Consider the following 18,575-nt stretch of genomic DNA (forward strand, 5'->3'; position numbering starts at 1 on the left):
AAGGTGCTGATAGTATCTTATGCTACAAAGCCAACAGAATTTTCAATGACTACTTCTCCATTTTGAATATGTAATATTTTCCGATTATATGGAAGCACTTGTTATATTTCGTACATGGATCGCTCTATAAACGTCCATAAAACCCATCCAACAAACCCAATACAGTCAATATTACGATCAACATTACAATATAATTGTAGTTAAAGCACTCTTACTACTCACAACAATTTACATAAGTGGTTCTGAGTCTATATAGTATTTTACAAAACCACCCACCGAAAAGAGGCTTCAGTCCAGCAAACAATTATTTTCAGTCACCGCAAAAAGAAAACAGAAGTACCGGTACCTTGTAGAGTTTGGCCCTCTTCCTGTTGGAGGCATCGGCCTTGATGTCGTCAGAAGTACCCAGAGGCAGCTCTGGTTTTTCTCCTAAAACCTGAAGCCAAAAATTCAGTGTGTTATACGCACTCACTTAGACATAGACCAGTATGATCGAACAACATCTGATACAAGAACGACTGTGTGTACATATACTGGATATATATATAAAAAGGGGAGCGGGGGTGACCTCAAGTTTGATTGGCCATGTACAGGTATGCGGGTTGGCCATGGATTTATTTTTGAAACTTTTGATTCGTGGATTGCATTACATTGTGCAATGTATTTACTGTTGTTAATTCTGACAGTACGGTACCAGTACATAGAAGAACCTCACCTCTATCATCTTTTCTCTCTCCATACCCTCGTCACAGACATAGACGCGGGCCCTCCCGCTGCGCTCATTGTCCCGGATCCCCTTGGAGACCTGTGTGGCCTTCAGCTTCTCAAAGCGGTTACTCTGGGAACCACACCACTGGTAAATCTCCTGCGACGCATGAAGGGGGGTAGGAAAAGTAAGTTTACGCAATCAAGTGGACCCAAACAGCTTCCCCCATTTTCAAAACCTACACCCCAAAGTGACTCACAGCTCCCAAGTCCAATATGAAGCAGTCTCCTTGGTTGAAGCTATCCCAGTTGACCGGCACCTCTGTTGCCCTGACAACACGACGACCTTTGACCTGGAGCACTCGCTGTACAACCACCTCATTGGTGACAACATGCTTGAACCCTGATGCCACACCTCCTTTCTGGTAGATAAACGTTTCACAGTTAATGACTGGCTGCTTCTCAATATCCACTATGACAATATAATGTGTGCTTCAGCATTTGGTTGATGGGTGAATTTTGTTTGATGTCTGACAGAAGATTCACTGATTAAAAAAAAAAAAAGATATTAAACAGCAATGTTAATTTCCAAGCGGGATGCACACACCATACACGTACTGCAATACTGTAAATGAAATCAAAAAATGAATATTATAATTCAGTGCAATTCAAAAACTCATATTTAATACACCGGCATTGCAAAGCAGCACACCAAATTACAATGCAAATGAGCGAAAATGAACAAATATGCAGGGTGTCACATAAAAGAGTTCAAGTCTCACCATATACTTGATCCCAGATTTGAAGTAGCCAAGAAAAGTTTTGGACTCATGGCCCTGGACTTCCCGATACTGGATGGGTTTTCCTCCCAGGAAGTCATCCATTTGGACTGTGAAAATGGCAGCCGAGCCTCTCTCATCCGCGGTGCAGAAATCACCTGCGTAACAATAATGACAACACAGACTCCAGTTTAACCCGACAATGTTTTAATTTTTATTTCAAATCGGAAACAAGCCCCCACAGGGTCGGACCTTCATATGTCACATCGATGGGGGAAAAAAAAAACACTTAACCACTCCCGGTACCGATATGAATCTTGTTTGTTTGAATACTAATGTGCTTGTTGGAAAAAGTCATGAAGCATATCTACTCTCAGAATTTCTCAAATTAACATTGTTGACTTTCACACACACACACACACACACACGCACACACACACACACACACACACACACACACACACACACCTACAATAGTTAAAAAATTGTTCCCTTTAATGGGCCAAATAATCTTTGTTAATTCTGCATTTGGGAAAGAACGTGTTGGTCTATGTGCACTCACCCAACCAGAAATGTAGGTCATACTGCAGGTTTCCTGAGCGTTGCTTGATGGTGTTGAGGATGATGTATGCATCTCCTGTGTAAAATCCTCCATAAAGGTTCTCAGGAACAGGCACCAGGTCAAAGTTTTCCACCCTCCAAACCTGGAGGCCTGGTTTCTTTCCAGCCCGCTCAAACTCCGCATGCTGTGCCATTCTATCTTGGAAAAAAAAATAATATATTTTTTTCAAAGTGTTTTTTTTTTTTTGCTCCTTTGGAGATTTGAGCATACAGATGTGTAGTCCTGGTGGTGGGACTCTGTGTGGTCAAATACTGCCGAGGTAACAGTCGTCGCTCTGTAAAATGTGAATCTTAGCCCCTCCTACTTATGAGCCCCATGCTCTTGGAAACATCAAGCCACTCCCATTAAGGCTGAGCTGTTGCCATGGAAACAAAGATACACTTTGAGCTATAGTTGGATATTAGTGCACAGCATAGTGAATCATGAGTGCCCTGTGCTTGGGTGTTTCCCCTTGTAGAAGGAAGCTTTGGATATTATGACTCAGACAGTCTGACGGAGAAGTTCCAAACAACCATATGGAGCTGACTTAAACCCATTTATTCTATATTTTATCCTCAGCATATTCCAAATTTGCACATCTGCACCACACATGAGTGTATTCATGCGGAAACAGAATAACCGATGGAGTACAACAGGGCTCAGTTTATAATTTTGCCTGTCAGGAAATGCTGCCACAACTTGGGACTGAAACAATCTAAATGTGAAGTCCAGATATTAAACTTTGAATTAAAGAATTGTCCAGAAAATGTATCATTTAGCAATTACAGCTAATTGTTAAGTATTAAAACAATGTAAATCTATTTGAGAATTTTAACACTTTCAAGGAAAGCGGTTACTACAGTGGACAGTTTATCATGTTATCAGATTACAGGGTGCATGACAGGGTTAATCCAATTTTGCAGCAAATGCATCCCGCCCACTCCCCCTACCTTGGGACCAGCGATGGCGTGGCACTGGCTGTAAATAACACACACACAATCTGCATGAAAGGCAGCAGTGAGTATAAACAGGGCAAAGCCCAAGTTTGACTGAAAACCCTTTCGAGGACTGTGAAAGTGGGGACACTGGTCATCAGCAGAATTCCTGCCAAGCGATCCTTTGCCAGGCCTTTGCTGCAGCCATCTTGATTTTACCATTCTTGCTGCCTTCGCTTTTGTACTTTTCAAACTAAAAAGAACACTCTCTTGTGTTGAGGTTGGACTTAATCTGCTTTCAAATGACATCTCAAGTTCTCGGCTTCAATCAATCATATCTCTCGTTTTAAATCTATTGTGGTGTTGCACGTAGCCTGTAGCTAATAGGAAACAGAGTATAAGCATGAACACTTACAAGTGTTGGGGAGGGGAGGGACAAAAGTAACACGTTATAGGAATATATTATATTAAGGTGGGAGTGGAGTAATGTAAAGCGTTACTATGTAACTGGTGCTGTTTGGGCTCCAGCTCACCCGTGACCATAGTAAGGACACGCAAGTATAGAAAATGGAATGATGAATGAATGGAAAATGTACTACAGTGTATTACCTCATCTAACTAGTCACATCAAAACACACACACGCGCGCGCACACCCACTCATCCCTCACCATTTGTGAAAGTGTATGAAGATACATGGCGCCAGTCGAGTCAAGAGATTCAAGGAGGTGCCTGCTTAGTGGCATGTGATGTTTAAAATAGGAGAGATGTTGCCTGACCTTAGTGTTTCAATTTTTTTCCCATCTAATCATTGTCAGTTAATTAATTAAAGGATTAAGGCTTTGGCTTGTTTCGTGGGATAAGGGCTTCTACAAAGGCATGACATGGGGTCAGCTTTTGAAGGCAAATAACATGACTTGAAGAATGTTAGCAAGAAACAAAAACTGGAATAGCCCTCATGGCTCATGTTGCACCCTTCCATTCAGTTATTGTACATGAAAACAAGCCCTTTGGTGTTTTGTCTTACTTTTGCCAAAGAAAGCACGGCGTCATTGGGGAGTACTGTAATCAAAGTAACATTAAACTGATTTCATGATCACTGTGGATCAGTCATTCAACGAAAAATATGTACATTAAAAAACCATAAAAAATGCCAATTTCCAGGAATATTTTCTCTGAACATTGATCTACTATGACTTAATGGAACTAGAGTATGTATTTAACCGCCTCTAGCTACAAGAGCCATGAATGCTCGTTTGAAAATTACATAATTCGCTCTGAGATCGTAAACAAATACAAGTGGTCACAGAAATGTTTTCAGCAGGCTAGCTTGACTCTCTTACTTGGCAGAGTAAACACTGGAAAGTGTAAACAAGTTCTCTGAATTGAAGCTGTGTTAGCAAATTTGATTTGGAGTTTTTTTTTTTTTTAAGTGAGCCTTCCCTACCAAATTTCAGCAAAATGGTTCAGTTAACTAACTGATAGGCGGCCCGGTAGTCCAGTGGTTAGCACGTCGGCTTCACAGTGCAGAGGTACCGGGTTCGATTCCAGCTCCGGCCTCCCTGTGTGGAGTTTGCATGTTCTCCCCGGGCCTGTGTGGGTTTTCTCCGGGGCTCCGGTTTCCTCCCACATTCCAAAAACATGCGTGGCAGGCTGACTGAACACTCTAAATTGTCCCTAGGTGTGAGTGTGAGCGTGAATGGTTGTTCGTCTATGTGTGCCCTGCGATTGGCTGGCAACCGATTCAGGGTGTCCCCCGCCTACTGCCCGGAGACGGCTGGGATGGGCTCCAGCACCCCCCGTGACCCTAGTGAGGATCAAGCGGTACGGAAGATGAATGAATGAATAACTAACTGATTCCCTCGTTTAGCTCAAGATGTCATCATAACACCTGAAGTACCGGTACTCTGTGTTTCGCAACTAAGAGCATTTTCTTTTTGCTAGTTTGGTCCAAATAGGACACACACAAACACACACACACACAACAGATTTTGGATCTGGTCCTCCGGAGTTCTGCTGCCTCTCTATGTGCATGTGTTACCGACCAGGCGTTAACACCGTTACAAGAATCGTTCAGCTTTCAAGGTGGCCATCAAACCACAAGCATGCGAAGCATATCATGCCAACTCCAGAGGCACAAATGGAAGCAAGCTAGTGGGGGCACTCATGCGTCCAGGCCAACAAATTTATTTTCCACTATTTCCGCTCTTCTTGCAATGAAGGCTTCTCTGTTTGCCACATGGAAAAGTGATTAGTAGATACTAAAGTCGAGAGGAAGTTAACATTTTTCTTTGCAATAATATGTTCTATTTGCCCCAACTAGCATTTGTAGATGAATCTACCCATTTTGATCAATCGATGTTGGGCAGGGCGGCCATTTTATCCTGCACAGCCCCTTACCGTCAACTGAGAGTGATGTCATAGTGCCCTCAAGCTCGCTTTGCTAACATCACATGCCCAAACCCAGAAAACAAGTAAGTCGCAAAGTTTACTTTTTAATATGTAAAGTGCAGTTTTTAGTTTGACGTCAACTTTTTGGTCTTATGAACACATCAAAGGAATTAATTGACCTGCCAACAGCAGTGGGCATCTTGTCATCTATTCCTATGCTACCATATTATTTTGTGATAGTATGACCTGGGCTGTCTATAGTTGAGTAGTTATGTAGGATATTTAAAACAGCATACTAATTATGCCCAGAGGTACACAAAGGAATATTTTGATGCACTTAGTGCAAATAACCTTTTGCTATCTTGCACTCTACACTTCTGGAGTTAATCCGTTTCCATTCAGTAGTACTGTAGAGTACTGATCCTCATATATTAAATACAATGAACAAACTCTGATTCTATAACCGTTGAGGGCTACTTCCGAAACATACGCGGAACAATGGAGATACCAGTATGTTCCAAACTACTAGCTATAAATCATCAACTTCTGCTTTAGTGGCTGTAAACTCACCACCGACACACCCAACAATCTGATTACCAAATGCAAACAAAGATCTAAGTGGAAACACGAGATCCTTGTTGGACATGAGAGCCGATGTTTGGCAGAGAATGTTAACGTGACACTTTGAAAACTAAGGACTGAAGTTTCATACTCATGTTTTTATTGTTAAATTTGCATACTATAAATTTACGCTCTCTGAAATAGCACCATGGGAGACTCTTCAAACTCAGTGACACATGTCGCTGTTGGCATGCATGGTTAAAAATAGAATTCTTCGGGAAAAAAAAGCCTGGAGAGTTACATGACTCTATTTTGTGCAGCTTTGGGTTTTGACGAGCTTCAGACTAAATGACAAAAAACCACTACGGCAGCTTTTGACTGCGATCATACACGTAGCCCCCGATGGAGGAAAATGTTCTGCTACTTCACTGAGCACCAAAGCTCCCACCCCCCACCTCTCGAGTAAGACACTGGCTTTGTCAGTCCTAATAAAGCAAACATTAGGGGGTATACGTAATGCCTGAGGAACTTAACACATTAAAAAAAAGAAAAATCAAAGACTGAAAAATATGTCTGAACAATGAACATGGGTGAGGTACAGCTTTCCCAGTTGACTCTGAGTGAGAGGCAGGGGACGTGATAGACTTCGATGGCAAACGCCGCAGAGGAAAGCCTGAAAGTCAAACCTAGAACCTACGCCCTGCGAGGCAGTGCGAACCACACTCCTACCCTGCTGCTCAAAAACACCTAGGCTGCTTATATAAAGCGGTAAATGTTTGGCTGAAGATCCAGTTTGTTTTGGTTACAGCTACTCGCATAAAATTGTACCTCAAAAAATTAAAAGTGAAACAACTACTAGCTACCAGCATAAAACTACCCCAAAAAAGTAATGGAGAAACAACTGTGTCCGCAAAGAATCCCAAACGTCTGTGAAACTGCATGGAACGCTCTAACCCCAGGTTAGCCTCTTTGGCTCCAGAGTCCCAACACAATTATATGGCCCCCTCCCCCATACTTTGCTCACCACAGTCCCTGCTGCAGGCCTCAAAACTAGTGCGACACAAACAGTAGCCTCATGTGTAGCAAAACAGCGTGGGTATCAAAACCCTTGTGATTTGTCAGCTGATGTCCTGGCTGGAAAAAAACAAAAAATAAGCCCACACACAATTCATACTTTCATAAACTAACTGCAGCCTTGTGTTGGGATTTTTTCCCGAAACGAAGAATCAAGATGCTGGCTGGGATTGTGTAATTAATGACTCACATTATTAGCAACTTGACTTCACCGTATTGTACTTTTCCGCTTTGCCAACAACATAACATTTTAGTGATAGTATCAAACACACCTCCATCCTATCGATGTCACAATCAAAACATCATACTGTTTAAAATTAGATCAGAATGTAATGCAGTTACTGTGGTTAAAGATCAGCATAGCTGTGGAGTAACTATCGCAAAGTTCTAAAGTATACATTACTTTTTAATAGTACTCATCTTAACCCGAAAAAATGTTTTAAATGTTTGTTAAATTGGTTTAGTATTGGTCTGTATAAGTTTGACACACACCTCAGAACTTTTGGGCAAAATCTCAAAAAGTTTGTGAGCCGAATAAAAACCTATATTTCGTTTCCTTGCATCCCCTTTGGCGCATAAGTAAACTTCCAAATCTTGTACAAGATGCACACAAAGAAATAATGCAGTTATTTGAAACTTATATCAAAATGTGCAGGGTGCGGATTAACGAGGATGCAAGGTTCCTGAACTCACGTCTGAGTGAGGATTTGACGCGGGCCATTGTTATTGGATTGCAACTGTCTATCTGCAATATATCACCTCAACACACATGTAGTGGCGCCCACACACTCATCTCGTGGTCGCTGACACGACTTCCTCTGCATCACTATTTGTTTGAATGTTTCTGTGGAAACAACAGACATCTGCTCTTGTGGGTGGCATGCAATTGGTCAGGAGTGTCACACAATTTCTGATTAGTTCAACTGTTCTTTATCTAGATTAAAAATTGGGCTTTGGTACAATGAGTATTTTGGAGAACAAAAACATCACTAATCCGATCAGAAAATGGAATACTTCATCCAATACATTTAAACAACTTGTTTAGTTACTGTACAGTCGACCCCGGCAAGGTCCACGGATTGCTCAAATCTGCATATAACTGACGCCTACTCAAGTGCATTGGGGAAAAAGTAATAAAAACGAAACTCTTAAAAATTCTCCCCAAAATGCAGATAAACATTCAATGCATGGACATGGGGGGTACAGCGGGGGGTGACCCTGATACTCCTATCCCAAAAAAAAATCCAAATGATTAAAAAAAACTTGACCTTATATCCTGTGAAACGTTCCTGTGATTGCTCAAACGCCTACTTTTGTTTATCAGGTCAATGATGTCATTGATCGATTGGCAAAATATGATCTCACATAAAAGGCAAAATATCTGCCGATCCGATTCAGCCAATCAGTACAATATAATGGGCAGTATGCGTATTGCAAAGACATGCGACGCATGCTTTTGTCTGACTAAGTCCAACCAGATCCAACTTTGTGCATATGAATCACCTTCCAATGGGAAAACAGTATCTTGGGACATTACTAACACACACACAGTCACACACACACACACACAAAACTTAAATATAAGTTCATATTGCAATGATATAAATATCACAATATTCAATATTCAACACTCATATCACATTTCACATCTTTTTTCCAAGCTCATGCAGCCTTAAAACTGTATATGTACAGTGTCACATTTACATGGGCATTTCAGTCTTTAATTAACATAAGAATCACGTTTTGGAAAGTGGGAAAAAATCAGAACACCTACACAAACAGGCACAAATGATTATACAGGAAACCTGGAGATGAGACGTTGGTAACACCAAACCACCTAATTTTCTGTCTGCATGCAAGCAAGGGGTATGCCCTTATATGGCGTTGGCTGCACTACAGAATGAATACGGTTGTTACTACAGCATTGCTACTATTCAATACTTCAGAATGCCATACAAAGTGGGGCACCATGCAAAAAATAAAGCCCGTTCGTTCTCTATTCTTATGCATGGGAGTCGATTCATCTTTAATTGGGGGCCGGAACGCTTTTGCCGGAAAGACAAATTTGTCATACCTGACAGATTCCGAGTTGTAGAAAACAAACAGAGAACAAAAGGAGACGAGAGCGAAGCGCGATGGGCGCTTGAGCAACAGGCCGGGACCAGTGAGGCGTCGAGACGGCGTGCGTGGCAGCTGAATGCAAAGCCGCTACTTTGGACGGTGTCCCGGGACACTCCCGAATACGACACACCCCGTTTTTGCAGGCCGACAGGGCCTGCCCAGCACAATGCGAAGGTTGAGTGCGTGCGCACAAACACGCATGCGCACGCTTTTTCTTTTTCGACTGACACCCCACCTTTTGGGGAGTTTAGTGTGATCGTATTGCATGATCGAGACACTTTTGCAGTAGGTAGGCACGAGGAAAATTCAAACTTTATTTAGTGGTGTGTGATTGACGTCAAACAGTATTTCTCGAATTCTACTTCCGGGATGTGACAAAGCGTTTATGTTGAACTATGCTGCCCACCAGTGGTCACAGGACAAAGAATAAATAAATAATCCAAGCACGGGAAAAATCACGGCACGCCGCAAAACAAAAAGTGTATTTAGTGATCTCATCGCAAATCCCACTCAAATGTACTTGAAATTTTGAATCTTGAAATATTTATTGAACGCAAAGCAACTACGTTGGATGAATAGCGAAATGTGAACACACAAGTTCATTTTACATTCTGTTATTTAATGTAGCTTTTTCCTGCCGGCCACTGAACGCTGCAGGCATAGCTAGATGAAGACAACCATATTATTTGCAGTAAATAATATATACAACGGCGGCCCAGTGTACCGTGGTTTGCACGTCGACCTCACAGTGCAGAGGTTGTGGGTTCGATCCCGGCTCCGGCCTCCCTGTGTGGAGTTTGCATGTTCTCCTGGGCCTGCGTGGGTTTTCTCCCGGGTACTCCGGTTTCCTCCCACATTCCAAAAACATGCATGGCAGGCTGATTGAACGCTCAAAATTGTCCCTAGGTGTGAGTGTGAGCGCGGATGGTTGTTTGTCTCTGTGTGCCCTGCAATTGGCTGCCAACCGGTTCAGGTGTCCCCCGCCTACTGCCCGGAGACAGCTGGGATAGGCTCCAGCACCCCCTGCGACCCCAGTGAGGATCAAGCGGCTCGGAAGATGAATGAATGAATGAATGAATATAAACAACTGATTTTTTTACAGCACACCTGATGATACATATCTCACGAAACACTCATTTGCCAAGGGCACAGTAGCAAAAAGCTCTTAATTTGGTATTTATGCTTGTGCTCAAATCTGGTCTTTGAAAGCCCCAATATGGTGAATGGTGTTCAAATATCGTCACCTTCCTAAATGATGGCCTAAGTCCTCCAGAGTTTTTTTTTTCCAGAAAATGCAACAATATCTAGTCCAACATGTGTCAAACTCAAGGCCCAGAGGCCAGATCCGGCCCGCCACATCATTTTATGTGGCCGGCAAAAGCAAATCAAAGATGTCAACTTCCACGATGCTTCATAAAATCTCTACCAAAATTTTTCATATGCCATAAATAAGAGAGACACTGTCAGCATTTTTTGTGACCAACCCACTCACTGCAATAACTTAAACAATATCTGAGTAAACTGTTATACTTGACTTCTTTCTATGGTTTCAGTCATAACAGCCCTCCAAGGGAAACGGTAACATGTGGCCCGTCAGAAAAATGAGTTTGACATGCCTAATCTGGTCGATTTCAGCAGAGGTGGCCAGGCAGCATCTTGAGATGTTTTGGAAAAGAAAAAAAAGAAAAAGTTAAAATATGACTAATACCATTATTTTCAGAGGGTGACAATATTAGCCACGGTGAGATCATTTTGACCGTAGTGCCATCATGCTTCTGGTTTCATTCAGTCTTTTTCTCCACAATTATGCGCGCTCATCAGAGCATCTGCCTTACAGCGTGCGCGCGCATTGTAAAGAAGCATTTGTGGAGAGGTGCGGAAGAAGAGAAGGAGGCTGTGGCGGGCGGGCGACAAGTGACTTGTGGGATATACCAACTCGAAAAACACACTCTGGAGCGGGAAGTCAAGACGACGATCATTGAAAACGCCTCGTCGAACGCCCCGACGACCAGGTTCGATCTGCCGGACAGCGGAGATCCATCACAGGAGAAAGTTCAGTGACCCACCACGAAGCAACGCGTGGGAGTGGGAGTGGAAGGAAGGAAGGATTCCGTTTGACTGAGGCGAGCCCCCAGCCGGTCTCGTCATGGCAGGTAATTTATTTCGGCGGTTCTACATGTACACATCACGAATATGCCGACGCTCTGGCAACTCCGCCCGGGATGCACAAGCGCCCTCGATCGCTGCACGTTTCTTCGTACGCCCTAGTAGCAGTTTGGCTAACAGTAGCAGGCTAACACAACTTAGCCAGTGCTAATGCTAACGTTAGCTTGTCAGGAAACTCCGGTGTCATCACGCGTTTGGCCTGAGTGTTATCGATAAATTCCCTGCGCTACAGTGTGGGCGTCATTTTAGACATGCACGTCACTGCCAAAGGAATTACTAAAGCGACATTTGACACCCGAAAATAAAGAAATGATGTAACATACACATGCTACAACTGTCGTGGCTAGGGACCCTGCAAGCTAACATTAGCTCAAACTTTGACATTGACCACATGCTATTGCCGCAGAGCTAGCTCTTAAATGCTCTGGAGCTTTTGCATTTGACTCAAGATTAAGGATGTACGTGGTCGTGCAAAAATGTTCCCCCGTCATAGAATATTTTTGCAACCGGATATTTTACTATTGTGCTTTTCATTCATCAGCTGTTAACGTCACGACTTCCGTTGCAATTTGCAATTTCCTCCTTAATGAGGTGTTTAATTGGACAATTTTGACCGAATTTTGCAGGACTATTTAGTCGTTTGGCATGAGAAGGTCACCAAAGGGATACTGTCAGCAATGCATCGTTTTTTCTCCCCCACCCCTTTTTGGGTGGGGAAGTGAGACGGATCCACGGGCATATGCGTTGCGTTGCCACGATCTGCTCATCAGATTTTCTGATTTTCTTTGGCGTCATAGCAAGCAAATTACTAGTTAATCTTTAATGTTGGACTGTTGTCGCCACCCCCGGATCCATTTCTGTTGATAAATCTTTTTGGAGTCACGACTCGCCTTTGATGATGTGAATATGGCAACGGTGATGACTCATAAGTGATTGACTGGTTATTCCCATCCCTGTCCAGAACAATTTTTTTGTAAAATATTTTAATTGTAGCGTCTTTCAATCATTGTTCCTTTGCATAAAATCAATGTATATTTGGTTCAGTGTTTATTTTAACTTGCAGGAGCTGGAGGTGACATGCAGTGGTGCTTCTCTCAGGTGAAGGGAGCCATTGATGATGACGTAGCCGAAGGTATGTGTGAAGGCAACATTTTAGATGGTTTCATTTGTTCGGTTTCTATCGGTTACCAAGAGCTCACAACAGTGTAGCGATAGGATAGTATAATAGCCTTTAAATGCAACTAATTTGTATGTCATCAGCTAGTTGTTGAAGTCGATAACAAGACAGAGCTATTAATACATTCATTAATCCTAGTGTGGAAGAAGCCCATGGCAAAATTCCAAGAATGGAAAGTTGTGTTTTGGAGTAGCACACTTACTTGAACAATTTATTTGCTGGAGGAAAAACATATTTGCTATTTTGACACCAATTAAATACAAATGATAATTAATACGCCCAAGACCCAATCAGTAGGAAGTTAATAGCGCATCAACTGTTTTGTTAAAAAAAAAAAAACCTGGACCCCATTTATTCAAATAATAAAGAACATGCTGCAAATATTACAATATAAAAATACATTTGTACATATCAAGTCCGCATCTTTATAAATGACCGCCCTCCAATAAATGTTTGGTACTTTGTTGTTTAGAAAATAAAACCCACTATATATGACAGATCTTTTTTTCTATTAGTATTATTAGTTTGTGGTATTTATCCAGAAAAATATAAAAAAAACTAGTCACTTCTTAATTACCTGTATATTAATGTAGGTTAGTCATTGTGTACATGGACTTCGATGGCAATGTGGTGCCCCCATCCTCAGGCAATCAGTCCACTTCGTCCTCCTTGTAAACATTCACAAATCCTTTGTGTGCTGGCATTCTGCTTCAATGGGCAGGAATGGGTTAAGTCACAATATATGTGAAAAGTGCCTTCCCCTTTATCCCATCTGCTCTACATCTTCTCTCTCTCTGGCCTACCTTCAATGTATTGCATTAGGATGTCACAACATGTATTTTTTTTTCCTTTTCATTTTTGGGTATGGACAGTGGGAGTCTCGCACTACATACTCATTGACAGGTTAAAATTAACTGCTTGAAATTTGGCGAGCGAAAAGGCAAGCTAATTATCCTCCGTCACATACCAATGACTTGTCAACTGACTGTCGGATAGACGAAAATGTTTTTTGTTCACCAAACGTTTGTTTGCTGTCATATTTTATTTATTTATTTATTTTATTCAGCTGACATCATCTCTACGGTTGAGTTTAACCACACCGGTGAGCTTCTGGCCACGGGTGACAAAGGTGGACGTGTGGTCATTTTCCAACAGGAAATTGAGGTATGACCCTAGGAAATGTTAACACTGACACCAAACAGAGATATTGCTTAAGGAAGAGTTTTAGTGTTCATTTTTTTTTTTTTTGCAACAATGTTATATTTTACTTTATTATTTTAACAGCAACAATTCATTTCACCATTCTTACTCTGTCCTTGTCTTATCTGAGTGTCTTCTTCTGATGTTCCCACAGAATAAGAGCATGCCTCAGTTTCGGAGCGAGTACAACGTTTATAGCACTTTCCAGAGTCACGAGCCTGAGTTTGACTACTTGAAGAGTTTGGAGATTGAAGAAAAGATCAACAAGATTCGTTGGCTTCCTCAGAAGAATGCTGCTCAGTTCCTATTGTCAACCAATGGTAAATTAGTCATGTGGAATTCTGCGAGATACATTTTGGAACGCAATGCTTGCGGAAGATAAATTAGGCACGTCCTGACTGGAAAAAAACATTTTAGTGGTCGTAGTTCATTCATTCCTTCATTCATCTTCCTAACCGCTTGATCCTCACTAGGGTCGCGGGGGGTACTGGAGCCTATCCCAGCTGTCTCCGGGCAGTAGTTCATGTCATTTGCCATCGGGCATGTTAACAATATTTTTTTCTTTGGCAGATAAAACCATTAAATTGTGGAAAATCAGTGAACGAGACAGGAGACCCGAGGGCTATAATCTTAAAGAAGAAGACGGACGCTACAAGGATCCCAACACTATCACCTCATTACGGGTAAGTCCGTGAATTATACACACCCCGAAAGCACGAGGATGACATCATGCAACAACACAGGGAGTTCAGATGCTGATCGAACAGAAGAATCTTACCTACGTATGTACATTAACTAGTCACTCGGTACACTTGCCGAATCGGATGAGAACGAAAGAGCTCAGAGTTTGTGGTCTTCAAGCTGTTAGCAAAAATTAAAATGTTGCCTCATTTCACTCCTCCCTCCCCCTGTCCATCTCTTTAACACTTCAAATTTGACCACTTAAGTCTTATCTGCATATCTATATAAACAGCAATGTATACTAATTTAAAATAGCATAGTTTTGTTTAGCACTCAATGTGGGTATTTAAAGTGTATTTGTTAATGTGACATCAAAAACGAGGGGGGGGGGCATTATGCACTTCAAGCAAGGATTTTTACTCTTTAAATTGTAAGTCTGGCCTTTGTTTGGGTATGGATGGGAAAATATTCCCATCCCTGACCTTCCATTTCCGTCCATTTGTGTTGTTTGACCAAAGTCAGTCCAAAGAGGGCAGAATTGTTCTGGTTTATAGAAAAAAAGTTGAGCCAGATGTTGAGACTTTTTTAAGAGGCTTAAGTTTTCTATGCCCTCAGGTGCCAGTTTTGATACCCATGGACCTTATGGTGGAAGCCAGCCCACGCAGGGTGTTCGCCAACGCTCACACATACCACATCAACTCCATCTCAGTCAACAGTGACAATGAAACGTACTTGTCGGCAGATGACCTGCGCATTAACCTTTGGCACCTCGAGATCACTGACCGCAGCTTCAGTATCCTTTTCTGTCATTGTTTGACACTACTGCAGATTCCGCAGACATGTAATAACTGTGTTGTGCTAGGTTTACAAAAGTGATAAATGTGAATGGACTTTCTTTTTTCCCCCAGCGAACGAGGAGAGCTCATTCAGCACTTTTCGGCATATTCTGTTTGGTTTCAAGCTGTGTCATAGCTCTTGTATGATATGGTTTGATGAACTGACTTTGATGCAGGAGGATATTTCAAGAAAATCTTTTCGTTTTGGGTGTTCTTTGACGGACAAAAGTGTTTGACATGCCAGAACGTTCACCGACTGATGAAAAAAAGGGCAGCAGTCTTATGTAGCGCGTCCTGATTTTCTGTTATACGTACTACCGTTTATGGCCTTGCCCTCTTTCTTCAAAAGTGCCGACATCTTACAACATGATGCATTTTGTCTAGGCTAGTTGTAGAAAGCACGCGCATTCCCCTTAACCTTGCATCCTCCAGATATTGTTGACATCAAACCAGCCAACATGGAGGAGCTAACAGAGGTGATCACAGCAGCCGAGTTCCATCCTCATCAGTGTAACACCTTCGTCTACAGCAGCAGCAAAGGAACCATCCGCCTGTGTGACATGAGGATCTCTGCACTCTGTGACAAGCACTCCAAACGTGAGTAACGCCAATCACTCTTAGTTGCCATATGTCCCACCAAAACAAATGAAAAAGAAAGAAAATACCTTTTCACCACGTAGACTTTTCATCCTTGACAAATTATGAGCAAAACAGAGTGGGTGGCTCGTTATTATCATTATAAGTAACGATAATTCATATCTGCATGTTTTTGAGAAGATGTGAAAATGTTTTGTTTTTTTTGCACTTCCAGTTTTTGAAGAGCCAGAAGATCCCAGTAATCGCTCGTTCTTCTCCGAGATTATATCATCAATCTCGGATGTGAAATTTAGCCACAACGGACGCTACATGATGACCAGGGACTATTTGTCCGTCAAGATATGGGACTTGAACATGGAGAACCGGCCAGTGGAGACCTATCAGGTATTTATTTAAATATATAGTTTGCCTGATTGCTTGGAATGAAATGAAAATTCTATCAGCACATGCATTAGGAAAGTTAGCTCAACTTGTTTTTTCATTTATGGTGCGCGTGCCTGACATGTCCGTAATCCATCTGCTCTGGAAAGTCATATCAAGGGCAATTTCGGATTTTCGCAGAAGCTTGCTGATGTCTGAAGTCGTCTTGATTCAAGGGCATCAGAATAGGCTTGTTTATATTCATACCAGACATAGAAATCTACGTAATCTGGAATGGAGAAGCTCTTCCAAGCCTCTAATCTGCTCTGATTTTTCCTTTTAGGTTCACGAGCACCTGAGGAGCAAATTGTGCTCGCTCTATGAAAACGACTGCATCTTTGACAAGTTTGAATGTTGCTGGAATGGCAATGACAGGTGATTTTTAAAAAATCTGCTTCGGTTGATTTTAGTCAATTTCATGATTTTATTAATTTGTGATCATCAGTATTGATTAATTGCCTGCATACCCGCAGCACTTTTTTTCCTGCCATATTTTTGCCAGAAAAGTTTATTCCGTCCTGAAGATAAAATTCTCGCCGTTTCTCTACATTCTTCTGCTAGCGTGGTGATGACCGGCTCATACAACAATTTCTTCCGGATGTTCGACCGGGGCCAGAGGCGCGACGTCACTTTGGAGGCGTCCCGTGAAAACATCAAGCCCATGCAAGTCTTGAAACCCCGCAAGGTGTGCGTAGGGGGCAAGCGCAAGAAAGATGAGATCAGCGTGGACAGTTTGGACTTTAACAAGAAGATCCTGCACACAGCCTGGCATCCGCAGGATAACATCATCGCAGTAGCGACGACCAACAACCTCTACATATTCCAGGATAAAGTAAATTAACGTGCACAAGCTCTGGTGTGTGTATGATGTCGTGATGCACCATCTGCCGCCTCGCGGCTTCAGCCAGGGTGGGTCAAAGCAACGCTGACAACCAGCATCCCCTGTTTGTCGCTGCTGGGTGACCGGCCTTTGTTCCAGATGGAAACAGAGGAAGCCTCGCTCTTGCCCATCATCAACCTGTCTGTGACAGTGACACCTGCCTTGTTGTTTCAGTGATGTGCCATTTTATTTTGTTGGGGTGGGGGGGTTGTTTTGTTTTTTTGCATTGTTTTTTGTTGTTGTTTTTGGTTTTTCCCAACCACCTACCTCTTCTGAGGTAATGTGGATATAATGGATTAAGATCCAAAATTTTTGAGTACAAATTTATTTTTATAACCTGCTCCCATGACTCTGTGAATTTTTTTAATTATTATTAGTAGTAGTATTATTTCCCTTATTGTCCCGTGCCATAGTAGTGTTTAATTTTCTTAGCGAAAAATGAAAGTCTGTTTTATTTTTTGGGGGGATTGTTATTAATGTGTGTGCATCCACCATTTTTATGAACCTAACTGTAATGCGTTCATAGTATTGTTTGAGTCTCCTTCCATATCTTAATTACACACACACACACACAAGAATGCTCAAACGATTGTGGACAAAGGCAACGATCCGGTCTTATCGGGTTGCGTTACTGTCTTGGTCACTGTTTTGGAGGGCCAATATGTTCCAAAATAATAATAACAATCAAATTTGTTTTTTCCTGTATTGAACAATAGCAGCCTGAGAGTGGATTTAAACATAATAATGGTTGTCTATTTATATTTAAAAATTCATCTATCTCTGCAATTATTCCGTCCTCTGTTCTAATAATTTTAAATATGACATTTTAGAATTTTTACTTTGAGATAATCTCTAGTGGTGTCTTCCCTCACGGTGCGTTGCTTTATAAGGGAATTGTTTGCTATGACACTGGACGTGCTCAGAGTAAATTACGTGAATGTGTTTGTATGGCAAATTTTTAAAACAGAATTTTTATTTGAGGCATTTCATTGCATCCTGTTAATTCAAATTCACGCATTACTGCCACTTTAAATGTGTTGATGCAATGAGCTGGAAGAGAACTGATGGGTGTTGTCCCCACACCGTACAAACGTGGACCAGTCAGACTATTTGATGCCTCTGTCGATGTGCGACAACAATTTAAATATGACGGTGAGCGGAATAAAGGAACTACTTTTTGCATTCTTTTGATTGCTTGTATGAGGCACCTGATGGGTAGGGGTTTAAGGGTGAGATGGTGCCGTTGTTAGATTCGAACGCAAGGGTGGAATGATAAAAAATATGCTCATAAACTGATATTTACATAAACACACTAAATGTAATTGAACAATTATTTCACGAGCTCTATGAAAACTATTAGTGAACGCTAAATATACGACACTTGATGTAAATGTACCAGATGTAACGTTGTCTGTTTCCTCTTTTATGGGAGCCGCTTCAGAAAATAAACTTA

The 18,575-nt window shown here is 41.8% G+C and overlaps 3 protein-coding genes across 10 annotated transcripts in view; 2 read left to right on the top strand and 1 right to left on the bottom strand.

The window, feature by feature from the left end:
- Positions 1–9,298, bottom strand: part of gsna (gelsolin a) — an 18,212-nt gene extending 8,914 nt beyond the window's left edge. The window contains exons 1-6 of one of the 2 annotated variants that reach the window (XM_052050256.1): positions 9,119–9,298; positions 2,047–2,240; positions 1,488–1,642; positions 966–1,127; positions 716–865; positions 347–436 (exon numbers count right to left, since the gene is read on the bottom strand). In XM_052050256.1, the coding sequence (XP_051906216.1) occupies positions 347–436; positions 716–865; positions 966–1,127; positions 1,488–1,642; positions 2,047–2,239 (750 nt within the window). In that variant the 5' untranslated portion in view covers position 2,240; positions 9,119–9,298. The remainder of the gene's footprint in view (positions 1–346; positions 437–715; positions 866–965; positions 1,128–1,487; positions 1,643–2,046; positions 2,241–9,118) is intronic. The other variant, XM_052050257.1, reaches the window with a different exon arrangement.
- The window catches only part of LOC127590805 (dihydropyrimidinase-related protein 2), a 157,524-nt gene that overhangs the window by 88,911 nt on the left and 50,038 nt on the right, over positions 1–18,575 (top strand). The window lies entirely within an intron of this gene.
- Positions 11,009–18,304, top strand: LOC127590819 (serine/threonine-protein phosphatase 2A 55 kDa regulatory subunit B alpha isoform). The gene is made up of 10 exons (XM_052050286.1): positions 11,009–11,318; positions 12,395–12,463; positions 13,575–13,672; positions 13,863–14,028; positions 14,279–14,391; positions 15,005–15,182; positions 15,658–15,822; positions 16,037–16,206; positions 16,526–16,617; positions 16,804–18,304. The coding sequence occupies exons 1-10, from the start codon at positions 11,312–11,314 to the stop codon at positions 17,081–17,083; spliced, it is 1,338 nt and encodes a 445-aa protein (XP_051906246.1). The 5' UTR covers positions 11,009–11,311; the 3' UTR covers positions 17,084–18,304.

The sequence above is a fragment of the Hippocampus zosterae genome, chromosome 18 (genome assembly GCF_025434085.1).
Source record: "Hippocampus zosterae strain Florida chromosome 18, ASM2543408v3, whole genome shotgun sequence".
Classification (NCBI taxonomy): domain Eukaryota; kingdom Metazoa; phylum Chordata; class Actinopteri; order Syngnathiformes; family Syngnathidae; genus Hippocampus; species Hippocampus zosterae.